This window comes from Limulus polyphemus, unplaced genomic scaffold (assembly GCF_000517525.1).
Source record: "Limulus polyphemus unplaced genomic scaffold, Limulus_polyphemus-2.1.2 Scaffold2888, whole genome shotgun sequence".
Lineage (NCBI taxonomy): Eukaryota > Metazoa > Arthropoda > Merostomata > Xiphosura > Limulidae > Limulus > Limulus polyphemus.
Window position 1 is genome coordinate 127,510 of NW_013668498.1, and position 21,372 is coordinate 148,881.

General features: G+C 32.7%; 1 protein-coding gene across 2 annotated transcripts in view; it reads left to right on the forward strand.

The window, feature by feature from the left end:
• The window catches only part of LOC106468142 (zinc finger FYVE domain-containing protein 1-like), a 38,872-nt gene extending 20,792 nt beyond the window's left edge, over nt 1-18,080 (forward strand). For both annotated transcript variants that reach the window (XM_013928553.2, XM_022396450.1), the window contains 4 exons: nt 6,825-7,036; nt 10,766-10,863; nt 11,272-11,380; nt 17,965-18,080. In XM_013928553.2, coding sequence (XP_013784007.1) covers nt 6,825-7,036; nt 10,766-10,863; nt 11,272-11,380; nt 17,965-18,066 — 521 coding nt within the window. In that variant the 3' untranslated portion in view covers nt 18,067-18,080. The remainder of the gene's footprint in view (nt 1-6,824; nt 7,037-10,765; nt 10,864-11,271; nt 11,381-17,964) is intronic.
• The last annotated feature ends 3,292 nt before the right edge of the window (nt 18,081-21,372 follow it).

The window sequence follows — 21,372 nt, forward strand, 5'->3', positions numbered from 1 at the left end:
TTTTACCTGCATCTAAACCCAAATGTCAATTGGATGAACTTCATCTGTTGAGTACTGGGGCTACACCATATATGGTCATCACCCATTCTCTGCTTTGGGTAGATGTGTTTTCCTCTTTTGGGTACCATCTTCCACCTGTCACCATCCTTCACTCTTCAGTGAGACAGTAACTGGGTGAGTTTGTTATATATATTATTTTTCAGGGGCCTGTCCCATGTTTTGACTGGGATCCTACTTTGTGGCAAGTGGTCCCTTTCTAGATATACTTCAATCACTTAGAATTTGTACTAAAACTTGCACTGTAAAGCCATGTTGATTTCACTTTTATAATTTCCATGGCCACAAAACATACACTACTCAATCACATAAACTAGAGATGGGGTGTTCCACAAGATCGCTCATAGGTTATTCCTCTCGATATCTTTGCTTCATTAATATGCCCATTCTAGATCTTACTAACCTGTAGATTTCATGGGTAAAGCAGAAGGGGATTACTACCCATCTCTGCCATTCCTTTTTGAAATAGTGTTTCGTGATCACCCATTGCACTGTCTCCAGTGGGAAAGGTCATCCTTAGTCTCCACTGCATCCCCCCCCCACTTCTCCCAGTGGAATAAGAGCCCTTACCACTTTCCAGTTCCAAGTCACTGGGGTGGTGGACCATGGAGGTATCCTCCTGAATGAAAGATATACAATATAAACAATATAGACTCCATTCAGTTAAGAGTAAGGCTGTGGAGTTCTGCTGATATAGGTGATGAGATGTTCTAGAAATGGATGCTCCATCTCTGCATGGATTTGTGTGAAAAGATGTTGTAGCTTTGGAGTGCACCGTCATAATGATTGGGATCCCTCATCCTACCCCACATGGATGTAAGTTCCATGGCAGTTGAGTTTTGGATTTAGAGCTGACAACAATCAACATATTGTCCACATGCATGTTGTGATGATTGGGATCCCTCATGAATGTTGATACCCAGTGGTTGAGTTTTGGATTTAGAGCTGAAACAATCAACATCATGTCCTCACACATGTAGTATGATTGGAATCCCTCATCCTACCCTGCATGGATGTCAGTTCCTGGCGGTTGAGTTTTGGATTTAGAGCTGAACCAATTGCCATATGTCCTCACACGTGTTGTGCAAGTGGGATCCCTCATTCTACTCCTGCATGAAAGTCTGTTCCTGGTGGTTGAGTTTTGAATTTAGAGCTGAACCAATCAACATATTGTCCACATGCATGTTGTGCTGATTGGGATCCCTCATGGATGTTGATACCCAGTGGTTGAGTTTTGGATTTAGAGCTGAACCAATCAACATCATGTCCTCACACATATTACCAGTTCCTACCACTAGAGGCTCATTGTTTCATCATGTGTCTCAATGTCAGGTTCATCATTGCCAGCAGTTCCGGTGACTGTCAGGTGATTTCTGGTCACATTTCCACATGTGACCAATTTTGTTCACCTGTGGCAAGAATTCACTCATGCTCAAATTGCCTCAAGTGCACTGCCCCAGTGTGTACTTGGGAATTGCTCTGCTTCTTCCTCTTGTGCTACCGCTTAATGTCTTTATGCTGAGGATGTTACTGCTTTTGAGGTGGTTCTGATCTGTTTGATTTGAGGTGGATATATATGTACTTCATTCTGCTCACGTGTGCCCTATTTGCCAATTGGTTGGATTTCTTTCTTCGGTTGGGTGAACTTGAGGTGAAGACGGTATGATTCTCTTTCCTACCTCTGCATGGATGTCAGTTCCCAGTGGCTGAGTATTCGATTGTAGTTGACTCACCAATAGTATGATCCTTATCCTACCCCTGGATGGATTTCAGTTCCCGGCAGTTGAGTTTTGGATGCAGTTGACTTGCTGTGTATGGTCCATTTTGCTTTAGCTACTCTACACCTTGGGGCACATCTCTTCTTTTACCCACATTGGGATGTACTCCTCAAATTTGTATGCCAAAATCAGTCTCACCTTTTCCACATCTGGGCAAAGAGTATACCTAGTACAGAAATGGTGCAGTCCTCTTATCAGAGGGTTCCCTCTTGGGGAGGTCCTTCAGATGTTGTTGAAAGATGTTTCTATTTTCTCCCTTGCACCAGTCCCTCCACCTTATTAATGTGGAATTCTAGCTATGTATGTGAGCAGAAGTAAGGTACCTTGTCAGAAGTTATAATTTTCTTACACTGAAAATATATTTCTGCTCACACTTCCCACCATTCTTCTCCACTGTCTGCCGGTGCTTAATTTTCTGCCTAAACTCGAAGTTATAGCATAAGAGTGAGTCACATGAGTCATGTGAGGGACGCACATCTGTTGGTGGTGGTTTGTTGCATGATGATTTATGTGCGTGAATTGGTTAAACCATGTGAACTGAGGAGTACGTAGAAGTAAAAGGCTTGTGCCATGCAAAAAAATTGCAAATAGAGGGCAGCACTGAATGAGAATAGCTATGTATGTAAGTGGAAGTAAGTACTTGTTGGAAATATATTTTCTCTGTAGGAATAATATAACTTTTGACAGTGTGGGGGAATGACCCTGAGAATCCTATCTGTTTGTCCCAAGGCCAGTATTCCTGATTTTTGTCTTGCCCTTACTGCTCTCCTACAGTACTTGTCTTCCATATATCTACTTTTGGATTCAGTACATCGATCCCCTGTGGGGTTTTTGGAGGATACCTCTTCGCTCATTACCTCCATGTTAGCGAGATTGTCCTCCTCAGCCCTGTCTCTTCGCACATGGTTTCTTTAATGTTGGGATCTACTTGGGAATGATACTATCTTGACTCAGGTTTATCTTTCTTCCTATTATCTTTGGGACCTGTGGATGGTTTCTTTTCTCCATTGGTCTTCTTTGGAGATATTCCTGAGTCAATAAAGTCACATGTATAATATGTGAGACAATACTCAACCCTTTCTTCTTTTTTGTTTGCTTATTTACCTTACCCTGCTACCATGCCCTCACTCATACCTGTTTCATGTCCTGCTCCCTACCATCCTTTTCCAGTTTTTACCACTAGAGGATCATTGTTTCATCATGTGTCTCGATGTCAAGTTCATCGTTGCCAGCAGTTCCGGTGACTATCAGGTGGTTTCTGGTCACATTTCCACATTTGACCAATTTTGTTCACCCGTGGCAAGAGTTCACTCATGATCTGTGGGTGATCCAGGTTTTGTCAGATGGACTTTTTATCCATCTCCTTTACCCTCCTCCATTATCTCCTGTATCTATATCCTTCCTGTTACCAGTCAACATCTATCCCAAGCTGTGCAGACTCTTCTATGACAGCAAGCTATTGAGCCTCTCAGCCAGTATTCCTCAGGCATTAACTTAAAGTTTTTTGGCATCCACAAGGAAACCAAGGACTGGCATCATGTGATCGATCTGTCCAGCCTCAACCAGTTTCTGGATCTTCGCTGCTTTACTAGGGAATCCTTTCTCACACGGTGGGTTTTTTCTCCAGGTCTGTGGATGACCAAGGAAGGTGTCTCGAACACATATTTCTATATTCCTATTTCTCGTTGGTTTACACTACCTTTGATGTGTCTACTACGGGATTGTGTATCAGTTTTGTGCTTTATCTTTTGTGCTTACTTCAGCACCATATGTCTTGTTGGGTGATCAAAGTCTTTGCCCAACTTATGCATGCTGGAGGGTTGAACTTCCACCACTATATGATCGACTGGCTCCTGTTAGCTCATTCTGCAGGAATCTTCTCAACACACTCATTTGCTATTGAGAGAAGCAGCTTGAGTTGGTTGGATTTTAAAGTTGGAGAAGTCTTTCCTGATGCCTGCCCAATATCTTATCCATTTAAGTTTTTCAACATGTACCTTATTTGGGCACAACCTTCTCCACTTCATCTCTATTTGATGGAGCTTTCAGTTCTCCATGCGAGGAAGCCCTTATCCCCTTGCATCAGATACATATGCATTCTCTTCGGTGGACATTGTGCAACTAGTTGAATCTTGCTTGAGATTCCTTAGACTCCCTAATTACCCTTCCTCCTTCCCTTACAGACAATCTACATTGGTGGTTGAATATTTTTGCATCTCTTCACTAATGCTTTTCTCCATGGTTAGGGAGTATGGGTCAATCAGGGGGTGGCTTCTGGTCAATGGTCTGAGAACAAAATGTTGTGCCGCTTCTGGTAGTACAATGTGCTATTGATCATTTTCTTCCTATTGTATGGAACCAACTCATCATGATCCACTCAGACAAGTCCACGGTTGTCACCTATATCAATCCCCATGGTGGCACCCATTCCCTTTGTGATAAAACATTAGAACTACTTTATAGGATACATGCTATGGTAAGGGAGTGGTGCAGTCTCCCATATGTGTTCCCCTCCCAATGGAGGTCACACTTCAAGGGTGTTCTTCAGCCGTTTTCAAAGGATACTTCTCTATATCTCTCGCACCAATCCCTTCACCACTTTAATTTGGGATTCTATCTATATGTGCGAGCGGAGGTAAGATACTTTATCAGAAGTTATTATTTTCTTCCCCTGAAAATATATTTCTGATAGGTACTTACCTCCTTTCACATTTCCAACCACTCCTTCCCACTTCAAACTGGTGTTTCCTTTCTGCCTGATCTCAAAGTGATAGTTCGGTAGAATTGAATAGAGGGAGTCATATGCATCAGGAAGGTGTGTCGTGCTCCTGTTGGTGGAGGTTTTTCACATGATGATTTACATGCAAAGACTCAGTGTACCTTGATCAATGCTTGTGGCATGCAAAAAATATTTTTCATATAGAGGGCAGCACTGAATGAGAATAGCTGTATGTGTGACAGGAGGTAGGTACCTATCAGAAATATATTTTCAGTGTAGGAAAATAATAACTTTTGACTTTTTCTACTATTTCTAATAAAAATTCTTTATTTAATGTAGTTATTTGCACTCGGCCTCTGAATAGTTCACCTGGAAGGTGATTTTCATTTTGAGAATAAAAATACTATTATTTTTATAGTTTTCACATTTCATTTCATTAATCTCTAGAACCTGCTAAATGAATATCAAAAGTGTTTTGAGGTAAAAGTTTATATTTTATTTTTCATTTTTTTTTCTACTTTATTAATAACTAGCTATTATCACCAATGTACAGTGCAATAAAATGTTTAAAATTAAGAAATGGAAGAATGTACTTACCTTTTGTCTCTTCATTGAATAATAATATTTTTTCTTTCAGTCATATGTTTAATTTCATGTTTTTACCTTTTCATTGCAGTTTATTTTTAATGTTTTACTTCCCTTTCCAGTTCTTTTTTGTTATTTATGTTGAAATGTCAACTGGTACCCACGGGCCAAATAAAGCTATGATGAGCAGAGATGCTTTAACCTTTGGAAAAATGTTTGCACTCGCCTATTTTTATAACTTTTGACCAGTGAAGCAACAAATAGAAAAGTTAAATATTCATTAAACCTTTCAAGTATGAATTTTAAAACCAAAATAATACATGATTAACTAAAATATAAAAGCAAAACCTAAATGCAATGTAACTGTCTTATCAGACTAATATGTCTAAGGCAAAAAAAAAAATAGTTAAGCACTAGGGATACTGATCTCATCAAAGGACTTTGCAGCAGTTCACTGATCATTTGAAAAAAGTTTATTGCCTGGCCTGCAGAAATTACACAAGAAATCTGCTCTTTCTGTTGGTTGTAAGCATGCCATTCAAGTCTAGAAAAGACTGTTACTCAGCAACAGATTACTTTGGAATGTGGGCATGGCTTCTACCAGAAAGGAAAAAAAAAATAAGCTCCTTCTTAGAATTTTAGCTGCTGTAAAATGAAACTAATATTTAGACCTAAAGATTATACTTGTAGAAATTTGTGTAGACTGTTGTAGAGGTACTGAGACAAAACTGAATAGCAACATAAGCAACCAAATCTTAAGATATTTCAACTGCATGTGTGTTTCATGATAGAAAACTAAAGTTTTAAGTGTTTGTTTTAGAGGTTTCTTTCAAAATAAAGGAATAATAACTTGGATAACACAAAACATTGAATTATGATGTAATTAATGGCTCTAATATCATTAAAATACATTGACAATAAATCAGTTTAATTAAATTTTGAATGTAACTTGATAACACTTTGTGACATACACAGAAAGGCATTTAAAAAGTGTAGCATTTGTTAAAGCACTTTTAATTAAAATACATTGACAGTTAATTGGTTTAATTAAATTGTGAATGTAACTCGCTAACACTTTGTGACATGCAAGGAAAAGTATTTAAAAAGTGTAGCATTTGTTAAAGCACTTTTGATTAAAATACATTGGCAGTTAATTGGTTTAATTAAATTTTGAATGTAACTTGATAACACTTTGTGACATGCAAGGAAAAGTATTTAAAAAGTGTAGCATTTGTTAAAGCACTTTTGATTCAAGTGGTCAGACCTGCTTCACTTAAAATTCAATTTTCAATTGTCCAAAAAAGAAACTATTTTGGAAGAAATGCAGTTAGTTTTGGATACTAGGCTTATTCTTCATATCTTTTATTTTTAATGAAACTGTTTGAGTTTATATAATATATATATATATATGTATATTTCATATATTTTTGCAAGTCAGAGAAAAAACAGTGAAAGTAAGTTTCAGTTGTGCAATGTCATAAAAGTGAAGCTGTTTTAGTGATGAATATTATTATTGTAATTATTTTGCACCATAAATCTGAATTTCAATGTTAAAATCTTTACTTTTATCAAAATATCAAATTAGTAAATTAAATTTACTTTTCTTTTTTTTGTTATTTTTGTATCTGATGTTTTAAGTCTTGGTTTATTTTTATGACTGTTTATATTTTACAACTTCTTCCCAGAAAATGGACAAAGTCCAGAAGAAATACTTAAACTGAGATTTCAAAAACTGTCTCAGTCTGTTGATGCATTCAGTGCCCTGGAATATGTGGGAACACAAACGTCCCTGCTTCCAACCTCTTTTTTTGGTCTCCAAAGGGCTGTACAAAAGCATCTTCAGAACTCCTCTGTGCGATCAGCAAGGTCATCTACTGTAGTTTATCAGGCACTTAAGGTCAGCAGATTTACATATGCCTATCATTTTTATTTCATATACTGTATTTATGTGTTGTATGGATTGCATTTGATGGTGACTTACAAATTTTGAATGCAGGCTGTGCTTATTACCAGGGGCAAAAACGAATGTTGCATTAGTTCGTTTTCAACATTTTAATTGTTTAAGAATATATATATTGTGTTTTCATCCATTTTTATTTTAATACAAAAGTCTGTATATCATGTTTGTTTTCAGAACATTTATTTTCCAACTACGCAAACTGGAATAAATAAAATGGTTTTGAAAGCTAGGAAGACAAAAATCTTAACCCTCATGTATATATGGGTATCGATATAATCTTGGGTACAAATAAAGTATTCATATGTTATGGTTGTCATGAGTAACTTAAATTGGAGATGTTTTACATTGAAGATTAAACAAATAAGCAGAAAACAGATTCCAGCAGTTCATATTAATTCATCAAGGTACATTAAAATAGCTTACTTTGAAGCTGTAATTTTTAAATATGTACTCAGAGTTGAAATAAGAAAACTTCTTAAAAAAAAGTAACCTGTTTTATTTATAAGACTCAAATAAATACATGGAGTTAATTTAGCTGAGAGTGTTTTGCTTTAGAAAATCAGTTTCACATTTAATTGAATGTACATTTAGGTACTTGGTTCATTCTTAGAAAGAAAAAGAAAACAGAAATATAAAGTACTAATAGATTAGAGCATTCAGTATTATAGTAGAGCAGCATATTCAGTTCTTGCTAACTTTACTGTGAAATAGTGTATGCACACTGCTTTCTAAAAATGAACACTCAAGGTCACACAAACTATGTAAAAGAATGTAACCTTTTTGTTATTTTCAATCGTCAGTGCTTAAAAGATATCTTATGATTATAAAAACAAATTGAAAATTAGATGAACTTTATCAGATATGTACATTTCTAGGGCTCTTGCCAACCCACTATTTATGGTGTAATTACTTTATTACTTTACAAAACAACTTTCTAATCCTTGTAACCATTTATGAGACTTTGGTGTAATTTACATAGAAGATGATCATGAATAATAAAATCAAGCCTTGCTCAGTGCTGCCCACTTTTAAGTTACAGGTCAAAGATATGCAAGAATAATAGTAATCCCTATGTATTGCTGAGTAATAAATTTATTTTAGTTTGTAAACATTTATCAGCATTATTTTGGATAATCTTTTTTAAAACATTAATTTTATAGTGTTGAGAATAGTATTTCTTCTAGCTTGGTACTATAGTTTTAATACACAGTTTAGCTACTAGTTTAATAGCAAAGGTCATAGCAATTTAAAATGATGTAAAACTACTTTTAGTACAGTGGTATGAAGCCAAAACACCACACTGAGTTTTCTTCATATCATCCATACCACTGCACTGAAATGTTGTACACAACAGCCAAAACACCACACTGAGTTTTCTTCATATCAAAAGGGTGGAAAAAACGTTCAGTGCAGTGATATGGATAATATGAACAAAACAACCTTTAGTGCATTGGTGTGGTTGAGATGAATAAAACATTTTCAGTTTAGCTTCTGAATGATCTCTTGAGACTGTTTGAGATTTCATTTCAGATTTCCCAATTAGCACGTAATGAGCCTGTAGATTTTATATTATTTATAGATAGCATTTAACATTCTCCACATAATTGTTTGACCAATATTTTAGGTTACCTAAACAGATTTTTCCATTAGTCTTCAAATCTTTCATTTTATTGTATGTTGAAATACCTTATGTATGTACTTAATTTTTTCCCATATACCTTTTTGTTCATTTTATTAAAGAGTGTGAACTGTTGTTTTGTGTAACAGTATTTCAACTGCAACTTTTACCTACCATGTGCTTCAGTTTAGCTGGCCTTTTGCTTGGTGTAAAACACTTAGTGATTATATATGAGAGCTCTTTATATATTGATTTTGGTATTGAATAAAAGACTTGTGCTGGCACAAGACAGAGTTAGAATGTTATGTTTACTCATGTGTTGTGTATTATCTGTAATTGACTGAATTGGCATTTCACCACATGAATTTTGATAAATCAGCTGTTATAAACTCTTAGTAGTAATCTTTCTTGGATCCTTTTGCTTTTGCAATACCTTTTGGCCTTTGCTTGGCTGCAAAGGCTTGGAACTCATTTATCAGACATTAAATTCACAGTCAGTTAATGTCTAATTCATATGTTAATCTTTTATATGAAACTGACAAAAACCTTTCATAAAGATGTATCTCCAAAATCATATTCCTTGTGTTGAAATTGAAACATCCTCAAATTTGTCACATCATTACCTGTTCCAGACTGTATGTTTGTGAAACATAACATGTGAGATTTATACTGTACATGTATTTTCTATGGTTTTATTTCTTAAAATTTATTTGTTTCATTTCTCAACTGAAATTTATTCTTTTTGGCAAATACAAACATTCACTTAAATGCATGATTCTGAAAAGTTTTTTCCATGTAAGAATAAATGTCATTATTTTTCTTCCTTAAAATATTTTTCATCTTACCTTTTGAACAAACTAATAATATAAATGGTGTAAATGCAACTTAGTTCTTAACATCAAGGGCCATAAAATGTTGGATGAAAAGCTGAGAACAGGTTGTTCATTTTGCAATAAAAAAAATGTATCTAGCATCATTTCTGCTTCTTCCTTGTCAAAGTATAATATTAAAATCAGTAACATTGAAGCTTGTGCATTATTATAAGTATTATAGATATTTTTAGTTGTTCTTTTTATATGGAAGCTTTAAGTTATTCTGATTATTTTCACATGTTTTAGAATTTTAAGTGATTTCCTGTAGGTTATATATTGCAACATTTTGTTAATTTAATTTTTTTATGAAACATATTTCCTGTCTCTTTCTCAATACCAATGAATATTGTTACTAGAATGTGAATTTAGTTATTGAAAAAGTTTAAATATAGTTGTAACCAGATTCTGACAAATATATGAATCACAAAAAAAGAAAAGATAAACTTTGTGTATCTAAAACAGCCTTTGACTTAAACAAGTTAATTTTCATGAAACGGTAAACATGAAAGGTCATGTAAGTGCAAATATATATATGCATTTCGTATTAACAAATAGTCTCCCAGTGGGTTAGCAGTAAGTTTATGGATTTACACTGCTAAAGTCTGGGGCTCAATTCCCTGTGGTGGATACAGCAGGTAGCCCAATGTAACTTTGCTTTAAAAACAAACATATTAACAGGACTGTATATAAGCAATGATTTGAGTTGAATATCTCTCTGTTTAAGTTCCAAATATGACTGTGTAAGCAAAAATAAAGAACCTTTATATCTTTTACTAACACTTAATTCAATGTGGAAGTAATAGGTTTTATTGATATACTGATTTTTATCAGTTCATAGGAACTTTTACTAGTTCTTGGAAGAATCTATGTATTATTATTAAATTAAGTCTATTTGTTGAAAGAAAAATGTTCAAGATCAAGCAAAAAGACATGCTATTCTTTATATTCATGAAACTTTTTCTTCATGTTAGTTTCAGATTAAATTACAGTATTTGGGATCCACTTAATAAGTGGGAATTACCCTCAATTCTAACATTTTAAAAGGATTCAGTATTTCAGAATCATATATAGAATGTGTATTTATTATAAAACTTTTGTATTTTTTTAAATGTGTTTTCGTATATGCATATAGCAAAATACAAAACTGATGTTTTTATATTTTACTACATTCTTTAGGTCTTAAATGAAAAGTTTAATGGTGAGCTGGAAAAGACTCTCCCTAGTTCCTTTCCTGACCAGTATTTTGCTTGTAATAACCACTGCCTGTCATGCAGGTACAAAAACTGTGTTCTATATATATATATATATATTTATTTATTTTTTCAATTTGGTATGTTACTAATATTCAAATGCAAATTTTTGTGTACAAGCATGCAACCTGTGTTAAAATAATTTAACAATAAACTTCATGAAAAAGATTTTGCTCATTGGCAAGCACTTGTTTTACTTTATGTATATGTAGAACAGGTGTGTCTAGAAATCTATAAAACTATCCAGAATACATTGTTATTTTGTAATATATGCTTTGTAAATAAATCTTTTGGTAGATGAATATTTTATTTATTTGATAATTGTATCTTGTATTAAAAAAGATATTGATTCATGTTCTGAATTTTTTTTATTCATTATATTGCAATCAAAATCATATTTTTGCTATTTAATGTTTGCCGAATTTTCCACAGTGTGCGTTGTAGCAACAGTATGAATCATACAAGAGATGGAACTCCTCATATAGCCACAACAAAATGCAGATATCAACACCAGTATGACAATAGAATTTTCATGTGCAAGGTATGTTTGACATGTGTCAAAGTCTTCTCACTTATAGGGTAAAACTTTGATATATCCTTATTATGTGTGACTACTATTAAATGTTTTTAAATTTTAATGAAACTATTGCTTTTATGTTAAGCCTAATTAAGCTTATTCTGTTATTTTGACTGATAATTTTAAGTTAACATATTTTTTCTTGGACTGGTCTAAGAAATTTTATTATTTTTATTGGGAGCAAAATCAACAATTATTTAAGTTCAGTCTTGGTTGGAGTAGTTTAATATATAAAAACTCCTTGATCTAAAGTGTTTCCTCATTCAAATTATCTCCTGTTATCCTAACCCTTTCACAGCGGGCTTATGCAATTTGTGGAAATCGAGTTGCGAATTTCACTTGTACAAAAATACATGCCATAACCCTGAGATTTCTTAATATATCCTCTCAAAAACTGGTAAGATTTCATTCAAGATTATAAGTATCTTGTACACAAATAATGATGGTTTTATAACCATGTATTTTACCAAAAATATGTTATTTTTCTATTGTAGTTACTCACGTTCAAACTATTAACAAATCAAGTGAAAAGTGATTTTCATTTTAAGTATAAAAATACTTTTCTTCATCGTATAGTTTTTCTTATTTCATTTGCATAATCTCTATAACCTCCTAAAAGGATATCAAAAGTTTTTTAAGGTAAATTGTTATATTTCATTTTCTCTACCATATCACTAACTCTAGCTATTATCATCAACGAACAATGCAAAAAAATAATCAAAATTAGGAAATAGAAAAAAAACATACCTTTTCATTTTTTGTAGAATATCCTTAAAGAGTTTCCTTTTGTTAAATTCGTAAATTCATATCTTTTCCTTTTCACATATAGTTAATTTTTAATGTTTTATTTTCCTTTTTTGTCTTTTACAACTTATTATTCATCTTGACACAAATCAACAGTGCCCTCAAGTTATATTACAGTTCTTTGGGAGAAATGTGCAACCCTTTGGCAAAATTTTCATTCATTGTGTAATATCGTAAGACTTGAGAACAAATGCAAAGTGAAATGTATATTTTAAAAATGTTTAAACCTTTTAATTATGCATTATAAAACATAACTAATACATAATCAACTACAATGTAAAAGTAAGTCATAAATACAATTTAAACTATATCTCTAACTATAACATATTTAGGTAAGAAACAACCATCAAGCAGCCAACAATACTATAGTGAATTTCAAGTACTCTGTTAATTGTTAATTTATGCTGTAAAATGAGCTCTTTCTAATTGTTATATACATATGTTTATGTAACATATACATGGAAGGGATAAAACTCAAGCAAATCTGTTGGGTGTGGCAGCTGTCAGGGGTTGAAAAATTTATTACTTGTTTTAACTGTATGCATTCAGAGTACTTTGAAAGAAATGAGTTAAAAGGTTATGTAAGCATCTTAGTGGCTAGACATACCTGTACTCTATTACCATTGTATTGTTGTAGACATAGAGAGCCAAAGTAGAGATTTTTCATAGCTCGTTGGTCACATGACAATATATCTGAAGTTTTAAGTAGTTTTTTAAAGGTTTATATTTAATAAAGGACTTAAAACATCGATAAAATAAAACTTTGAATCGTAACACACATTATAATATTAATTTCATTCACATACATTGATATTAAAGGTGTTTAACTAAATTTTGAATGTAACACAGTGACTTGTGCAGAAAAGCATTTAAAGGGCTTCCATTGTGAAAGGGTTAAAGTGTTGGTTTTGTATCAGCATTCCACGTATCTATGCATATAGTTGGACAAAGAAAATACTTTGTCTACTTTGCTATAGTTGTGTGCTCCTTGTCAATATGGATATACTACTCTTTTCATATGGTTGCTCATACTGCCGTTTCATGAGATACTAATCTCCCTGCTTGAACTGTAGCTGTGAAAATTTCTGTTTCACAAAAAGCAGGAGTTGGTTAAGGCTTTGACATCTTATTTTTCATCTTTAAGTCATATATCCTACTGACATCAGTATGGATCTTATTGCTCTATTACTCCATCAACCTGCTCTACTTCTTGGTCCTTTCATTGTAATTGAGTTGCCCAATGTAGAAAAAAATATAGTTTCTCATTCATTTCTTAGGTTTTGCCATTGGGAAGTGGTTTACTAGTTTTAAGCCCTTCTCGTTTGTCTAACATTCAGTTCCATTTTTATTTTGTCAAGTGGTCAGAGCCTTTGCAGATCTTCTGCTCTCTCTCTGCATGGTTTCCATTTTTACATCAACAGTAGTCTTGTACTAGCTCTTTTGTCCACATAGTCTCAGATGCACACAAATATGGCTGACCACCAAGTCATGTGATCTTTTGTACTTGTTTAAAGTTGATATAAATTTAATACTTATAACTCTCAATATGTTGGGTATATCTTCATGAAATTTGGCAGATTTTCAGTTAATATTATAAGTCTTTCACATACAAAAAATCATATTTCTTAGTGAAGTATTTTTAATAAAATAAAATAAAGATTTGTCCATGAATATATTGAGTATTTATTTTGAATACTCAGTGTGCAAAGTAATTTTCATGTTACAATTTAAAATACTTTTCATCATCTCAAATTTTCTTTGTGTAATCCCTAAAACCTCCTAAATGCATTTCAAAGTTTTTTTGTTTTGTTTTCACTAAATCCTTATAGTTTATATGTTATTTTCTTTACCCTATCTCAAAACTGGATCGGTCAATTTGGCTGAGCTCGTAATCACCAAAAAAAAATTGAAATAAACCTAAATTACTCTTCTTTTCTTTCTAGAGTGACTTCAAATTGTAACATGAAACTTAATTCGTTTATCCTAAGTAGCTCTAAGTTCGTAACGTTATATATGTATTTATAATTAAATTTTATTGTTTTATTGCCCTTTGAACCATGTCTAACTACTATCCACGGCATTATAAGTTGTAAATCTCTCTGGGAATGTGCAGCTCATGTTGCACTATCAAATTACATTACCCACGAGCTGCTCGCATACGTGCCTTGTGAACCATTTTAATTATATTATTATTATTACTTATTTTACCTAATCTAGTCTTGAATAGCTTAAAAAGATCCATAGTTTTAATTTTAGTTACTTTTATAATAATAAATAAGGAATAAATATGAAAAACAAGAAATAAAGTACTTACCCAATCTTCTTTTTTCTTGCTCTCGATTGTCGAGGAGAGTTAAGCCTGATTTTTTATAGTCATTATAGTAAAGCACTTAAAAAATTTTATTTAATTAGTAATACACCAAAGAATATAGACTAATAACATGCAAAAAGTAGACAAATTCACTTACTTCTAAAAATTTTCCTGGCTTTCTAAGTATGCGACAAAAGCTGTTAAAAATTCATCCAAGGGAGTCGTTAACTTTCCCACAGGAACAATATTGCTACTCCGAGTGAAACTTATGCTTATCTGTTCAGAACACACCATTATATCATATGTCATTTGATAGATGAAAACCTTGACTTTCTATTGGTTATAGGTAATATATGATGAAACGTAAGAGAGAACTATCAACGAATTGTGAAGGAGAGGATGTGACAGGTGGGTGTAGCAGGAAGAGTCTGATTTTCTATTTGATAACTCTGTAACAAAACAAAATTGAAGGCTATAAAAATTATGGTCTGTGCGACCAATAACGATTTTATGGAGAATACTTTACGTTTAATTTTGTACATTTTCGAGGGGTGATGGATGAAATATGGATGATGACATGCTTAGACAAAATGTGTCACGTGGGTCACACTAGTGGAAATTCAGGATTTTTTTATATATTTCCTTGTAGAATTACGAACTTAAAATTTTTATACTATTAAGATATGGATTATTAGTTAAGATTTTATGTTATTCTAATTGGTATAACATAAACAAAAAAGTAGTTTAATAAAACTTTGAATGTAAGACACCAAAACCTTGTGTCATGTGCAGTAATGGGTACCCGGGGAGAGAGGGTTAAGTGGACCATATGCACTTGCAAATCCCAACAGATCCCTACTCAATATCTTGTTCATCTGGGATTTTTAATATTTTCTGTTCAAGGGATTCTTAAACTTTCTCTTATGGCTCTTTGAGCATTTATGTATGCTATATCTGCTTTTGGGTTTCTGGCTTCCCTATTTGATGTTGTTTCTTTGGGGTAAGTCCATATGCAATGTCTACAATGGGATTTGGTGTCTCAGTGGAAAAAGAGCTGCATCTCATTATCCCATCATATTCTCCTCTCCCTACACACACACTTTCCTCCTTCCAATTTTAGTTGGATTGGGAATAGACCACTGTGAGATCTCCTTTTCTTCCTTCACTGATAGATCTTCATCTATTTACAGATGTATCTCTTTTGGGGATAGGCATGGTTTTAGGAGATTACTGCATTTCGAGCACTTAGACCCTTTTTAAGGTGGCATTTCATAGCATCTTTCTCAAATTTTGAGCTTTCCAACAGGCATATCATTTATTGTTACCTTCTCTCCACCACAGATTAGTGTTACTACATACAGACAGTTCAACAATAGTGTATTATATCAATTGTAAGGGAATACTTGTTCTCACAGTCTATGTCTGTTTTCCTGTTATGGTGGCTTCACTCTCGTATATCCAGTGATCATTGCTTTTTTCACAGAAAAAATAATTGTCTTCCCGTGTTCAAAATCCTGTGGATGGTTTGAGTCAGAGTTGTAAGTATCTGTTGTGTGCCTTCTTCCTCATGTACTTGACAAGATCTCTTCTATGTGTTGTTGAGCTTTTCTCATAGTTGTCATTTGGCCATCACATCCATGGTTTCCTCTTTTATGTAACAGGCTAAATCTTCACTTGAAGAGTGAAGAGGAATAAGCATTTGTTAGGAGTATATTATAATTAACAAGGGCTGATCAATTGTTTTATAAGAACACTCAGAAGTAGCATTCTTTTCAACAGGATACCTAATCACCCAGGAAGCTAGTACCTGTCCTACTATACCAGACTGAGCAGAATTATTGTACCTGAACTGCCAAACTTCCATAAAGGTGATAATCAGATATGGTATTAGCAAGCAAAAAACATAACTCTACAAGATACCAAAATCTTCTTTATTATGGAAGATTCCTGGTGGAGAAGATCAGACCATTTAATCTTTCAGTAAAATAAGATTGGAAAAACTGAAGGTAGAAAAGATGAGCAAAACACAACAAAATAAGTTAGGTCACTTACTGGTCTAATCAGGAGACACCTAGAAGTTATATAGTTGAGTTTGTATTCTGCTTTATATTGTAAAATAAAACTCTGCTACAGTCAATTAAACCTCATAAAGAAGTTTTCAATACCAGTACAGTTTGTGATGAAATGCATGGCATAAATTGATTGCATTTATAAGTGTTAAAATTATGTGATAAAGTAGTTAATGAAACTACTATGTACTAATATTTGTTTAATAACACAACAGCTGTAAAAATAACCTCTCAAAATCAAAAGTTTAACTAACATTAAAAAAAAGTAGATTATAATATTAAAATATGGTTTCTTCATTAGGAAGTTTGAACTTGAATAAGATTAAAATGATCTTTATAGTAGAGGGACATACTTATACATAACCACAGTTTAGTTTAATCATGATCCAAGAAAATAAATCAATAATCATAATTGGATTCTGTAAAGCATAAAATATAAAACTTAGTCATATAGTTATTCAAAGCTGGGGCGTAACTAATTATGTTGGCTATGTTTATGTCAGTTAATCAAGGGAAGCTAGTGATGATTTTGAAAAAGATACATATGTATAATGTAGTATGCCATGTTTAAAAAAGCTTGGGTGTCAAGTAAAAAAACATTCATTATGACAAGCTGTGGAGATACAACAGTGGGAAGACAGCCCATTGGTTTTAAATGGAAGTGCTAAGTTTTGGAAAAAATATTCTTTATTTAACATTGGATATGATTCCTGCTTTTGGATTAGACTAAGAACCTTTTAAAACTTTTGTCTTGGGAGAAGAAGCATATCAGTATTTACTGTTGCCCAACAGACTTTCAGAGAAAGAATACTCATTATAAAGTGATTAGTGTTGGTGATCATATCAGTTATGAAGGTTGTCCACTGTCAGTGACAAATTCAACTCTTCATTATGAACAGTAACAGGGAAAAACCTTTTAAGACATTTACAATTTAGAGTGGAACATTCATTTTTCAGTAGCATGTCATATATAAAATGGTTTCTTGCAACAAGTTTCATTTTAACCAATACACGTTTTTGTAGTGTGTTTCTAACAATGTAAGTATTGACTAAAGTAGATTTTTCTGTAAAGTAAAAACAGTGGTAAGCCTCAAGTATTTGTTGTGAAAATATTTTAGCAACTTTATCAAAATGAAGGGGTTTAGACCATACAAGTTTATTTGGACTTTGATTATGATACAACTGGCTTTGTAAGGGAAGTTTCCAAATTACCTTTTAACTGTTACATGCACTATTTTAAACATGTACAGCAATTAGTCTTCGTGTATGGCTTTTACCTTTCTCAGTGATGGTGTAAATGTTTTAAACATCCAGTAATACAGTGTATATAACTGATTATCAAACAATAAATAATTGATTTTCAGGCCTGTTATGAAAGGGGTGAGGAAGTTCTGGTTTTTCCAAAAACATCAGCAGCATCAGATTCAACTTGGATGGGTTTAGCAAAGTTTGCTTGGTCAGGGTAAGTGAAAATACTAACACAGTACTTATTTGTTTATCCTTTGTAAATTACTTATAGCTAGCTTATTTTCTGTACTAGTTTTTCTGTCTTTTTTTGTTAGATCCTACTTAAAGCTCATATATTAAAATTAGGTGATAAAACAATATGTTCATGATTAATAAATATTCAAAACTGTATTAAATCTAACTTGATATTCTATATATTTTCTAAAATTAGAATTCATAATACCATTGTAAGCTGTAACTTCCAGACTTTTTACTTCTCTTCAATTTGATTGTCAATGTTCACGTAATTTTGAACTTGTGTTTTGTGGAAATCATTTCAGGAACTAGATGATAAATTTATTAATGGTGCAAAACATTATCACAGAAAATACAAAAGAAAGTGAGCAAGTTGTACAATGCACAAGTATCTATATATGAGTGCTCTGCTTTACACAGAGAATTACACTTATTTTTATGTTACCGTACAGTTTAATATAAATCTTTGGTTGTGGAATACTTTTCCATATATATCCTTTATCACTCCCCACAATTCATTTAAGTTGTTTTATCACCTATGACCTTCCCTTCTTTTACATAACTTCAAGAATGTTCATATCAGGACTTTGTGCAGGCTCAGCCATGGTTGTGAGTGTCCTACCTGCCTCTTTACCATAAAAATATCATTTCACTTCATTTATTGTATGTTTGTAACTATTATCTTTCTGGAAAAGGAATCCCCACCTGAAGAATCATAATCCTAAAGATGTTGTATGTTAACTATGATACTATTCTCTTTTCTGCCATCAAACAATTACTGTTGATTTATGCAGAAAAATATAAACTTGGAATCACTTATAAAGTGCTTGTTTTTCCAGCTTTGCTCATTAAACTGTTTGTTGTCCAATGCCTAGTTTAATCTTTTGGTTTTTGAGCAGCTATGCAATTCATTGACATCACTTTATGTTAAAGTATATCTTAGTATTCTTTAGGTGGTGTTCCCTAGTGGGACAGCGGTAAGTTTATGGACTTCCGGTGCTAAAACCAAGGGTTTGATTCCCCATGGTGGACACAACAGATAGCTACGTGTGGCTTTGTTCTAAAAACAAACAAATCTTCAGGTGATATTTACACTTGTATTTACAGCAAGTTTGAATGTAATCTTTACTTGAATAAAATGTTCCCTGGGATATTTAAAATCACTCTTGGAGAACTTGTTTTTCTACATTGACTACTTCTGTTAACTTTTAACAGTTTCAAGTAACCTTTTCAGAATTTTTCATGCAGCTTCTACTGAAACATTGGGCTTTGCTTCAATTTTTGAAGTTGAGAATCTTCTGAGCAACAAATTATTAGAGGGCCAGGTTAATGTGATTGAATCCACAATGTACCGAATCTAGCTACACATTTACTTTCTGCAACATTTTATTGGAATGTAGTGGTCCAGTAATAAAATTAAAGAAAGAATAAACCACTCAAAACTAAAGATTTCAGAATAAAAATAGCAAATAAGTGAAATACAAGATACAAAAAGTAAATAAAACTAACCCAAATTAAATACAAAATATACAAAGGTATTATGATCTCCAACATATTCAAAAGTGGCCCAACCTCCTTCCATTAATTCAAAGTATTAAATCAGATAAAAGAAAAGCACCAAAAAATAAGGCACAATGTATGATGTAGCTAATCATAATCAGAAAATAAAACATTTGCAAGTAAGGGGAGACTGAAATATCCTTCAGTCACCTTGAAGTTGATCTTTCCTGTCCCATTTTACTTGCAAAAAATAGTTAAATAAATACATTAATTTTAAAAAAATATATAAGAATATGCTAGTTAAGGTGACAGAAGAAGAAGGTCAACAGGTTCACAAGCAGAAAAACTGTTCTTACAAGTGACAATCATCTCAATCAGAAGAAGATAAACATATTTATATAGTGTAATATTGTATTTATTGAAAAATAATATGTGGATTTTGTTTATAGTGGGGAAGTTATAGCTGTTAAGTTTGAGTTTTTCAGTTAAACATATGGAAATGGGTGGGACAAAGTGCACATTTCACAACTTGTTTTTTTGCAGTGTTACATTCAAAATATAACTACACTAGTTTATTATCAATTGTATGTTAATAATCTTAGGATGAAAATATAGTTAATAATTCAAATTTCTTCATTATCATGGTATTAATTTGTAAAAGAAATATTTTAATAAATTTTCAATCTGCACCTCTCTGAGTCCCATGATGTAGTGGCACTGGGACTTCTTATTTAGAGATTTTTTTATATACCCTTATAAGGACTTCAGATTGTTCAACCAATTAGAAATTATTGATATAGATATTGATAAGCCAGAATATAAAATTTAAACCTCTTCTTGCTTTACTGAGTTATCACTATATTTGTTCAACCCATAATGACACTTCCCTCCCATATTCTCTGTCTTTCATTAAAGGACATTGATATTGGATATATTTGTAACCAATAGAAAGAATAAATTCTAAACTACATAAATAAGACATTTTGTGCGTGTATGTTTGTGGTAACGGCTGATAGTTTTAAGGAGAGATTGATGTGTTTAGACTACAGACTTTACGTCCATCATTAATGGAATTTTTTTTACCTAATTATATGCTGGTTAAAAAGCCAAGTAAACTATAGTAGTTTTAGGACATTCTCTTCTAATGTCTGGTAATTTTTTTATGCTCTAAAGTGCATATTTGAAAACTATATAAATTATTTTTGGACAATGAACACAGTGAGTAAAAAAAAAGACTTATTAAACCATATACTATAGTACGAAAGAACTCAGGGCTAAAGTAAGTGCTAAAATTCTTGGTTTTTATGTATACTTTTTATTTTTTTAAGAAAAATAACTGAAATGTAAAAATTAAAATTTGAAGATAGCTTTTATATGCGGAAACATCTATTAGGTGAGTTATTGCACAGATCTTAAAATATAACGTTGATAAACGGAAACATTGGCACATGTAGATACGTAGATCTTGAAAGTCGAGTTGTTCAAAACTTGAAAATAGCGTTGATAACTGGATTAATTGTTGATTGAGATGTTGCAAAGGAAATATCTGCTGAAGCTTTTTGCCAGACACTAATCATAGCAGAACCGCCTGGAAAATGATCTATAGGAAATAATACAGGTTATAAAATGAGTCACATCAACGTAGGCCGGTAAGGCAATCACTGATTGGCATATCCTTAAGCCAATCAGGAAACGTCACAGACCTACTAAAGGATGTGTAGATTGTACAGGTTTATATGTTTTCATAAAGGTGGCTTCCAAAATATAGAGATGAAAGGTTGACAGACCAT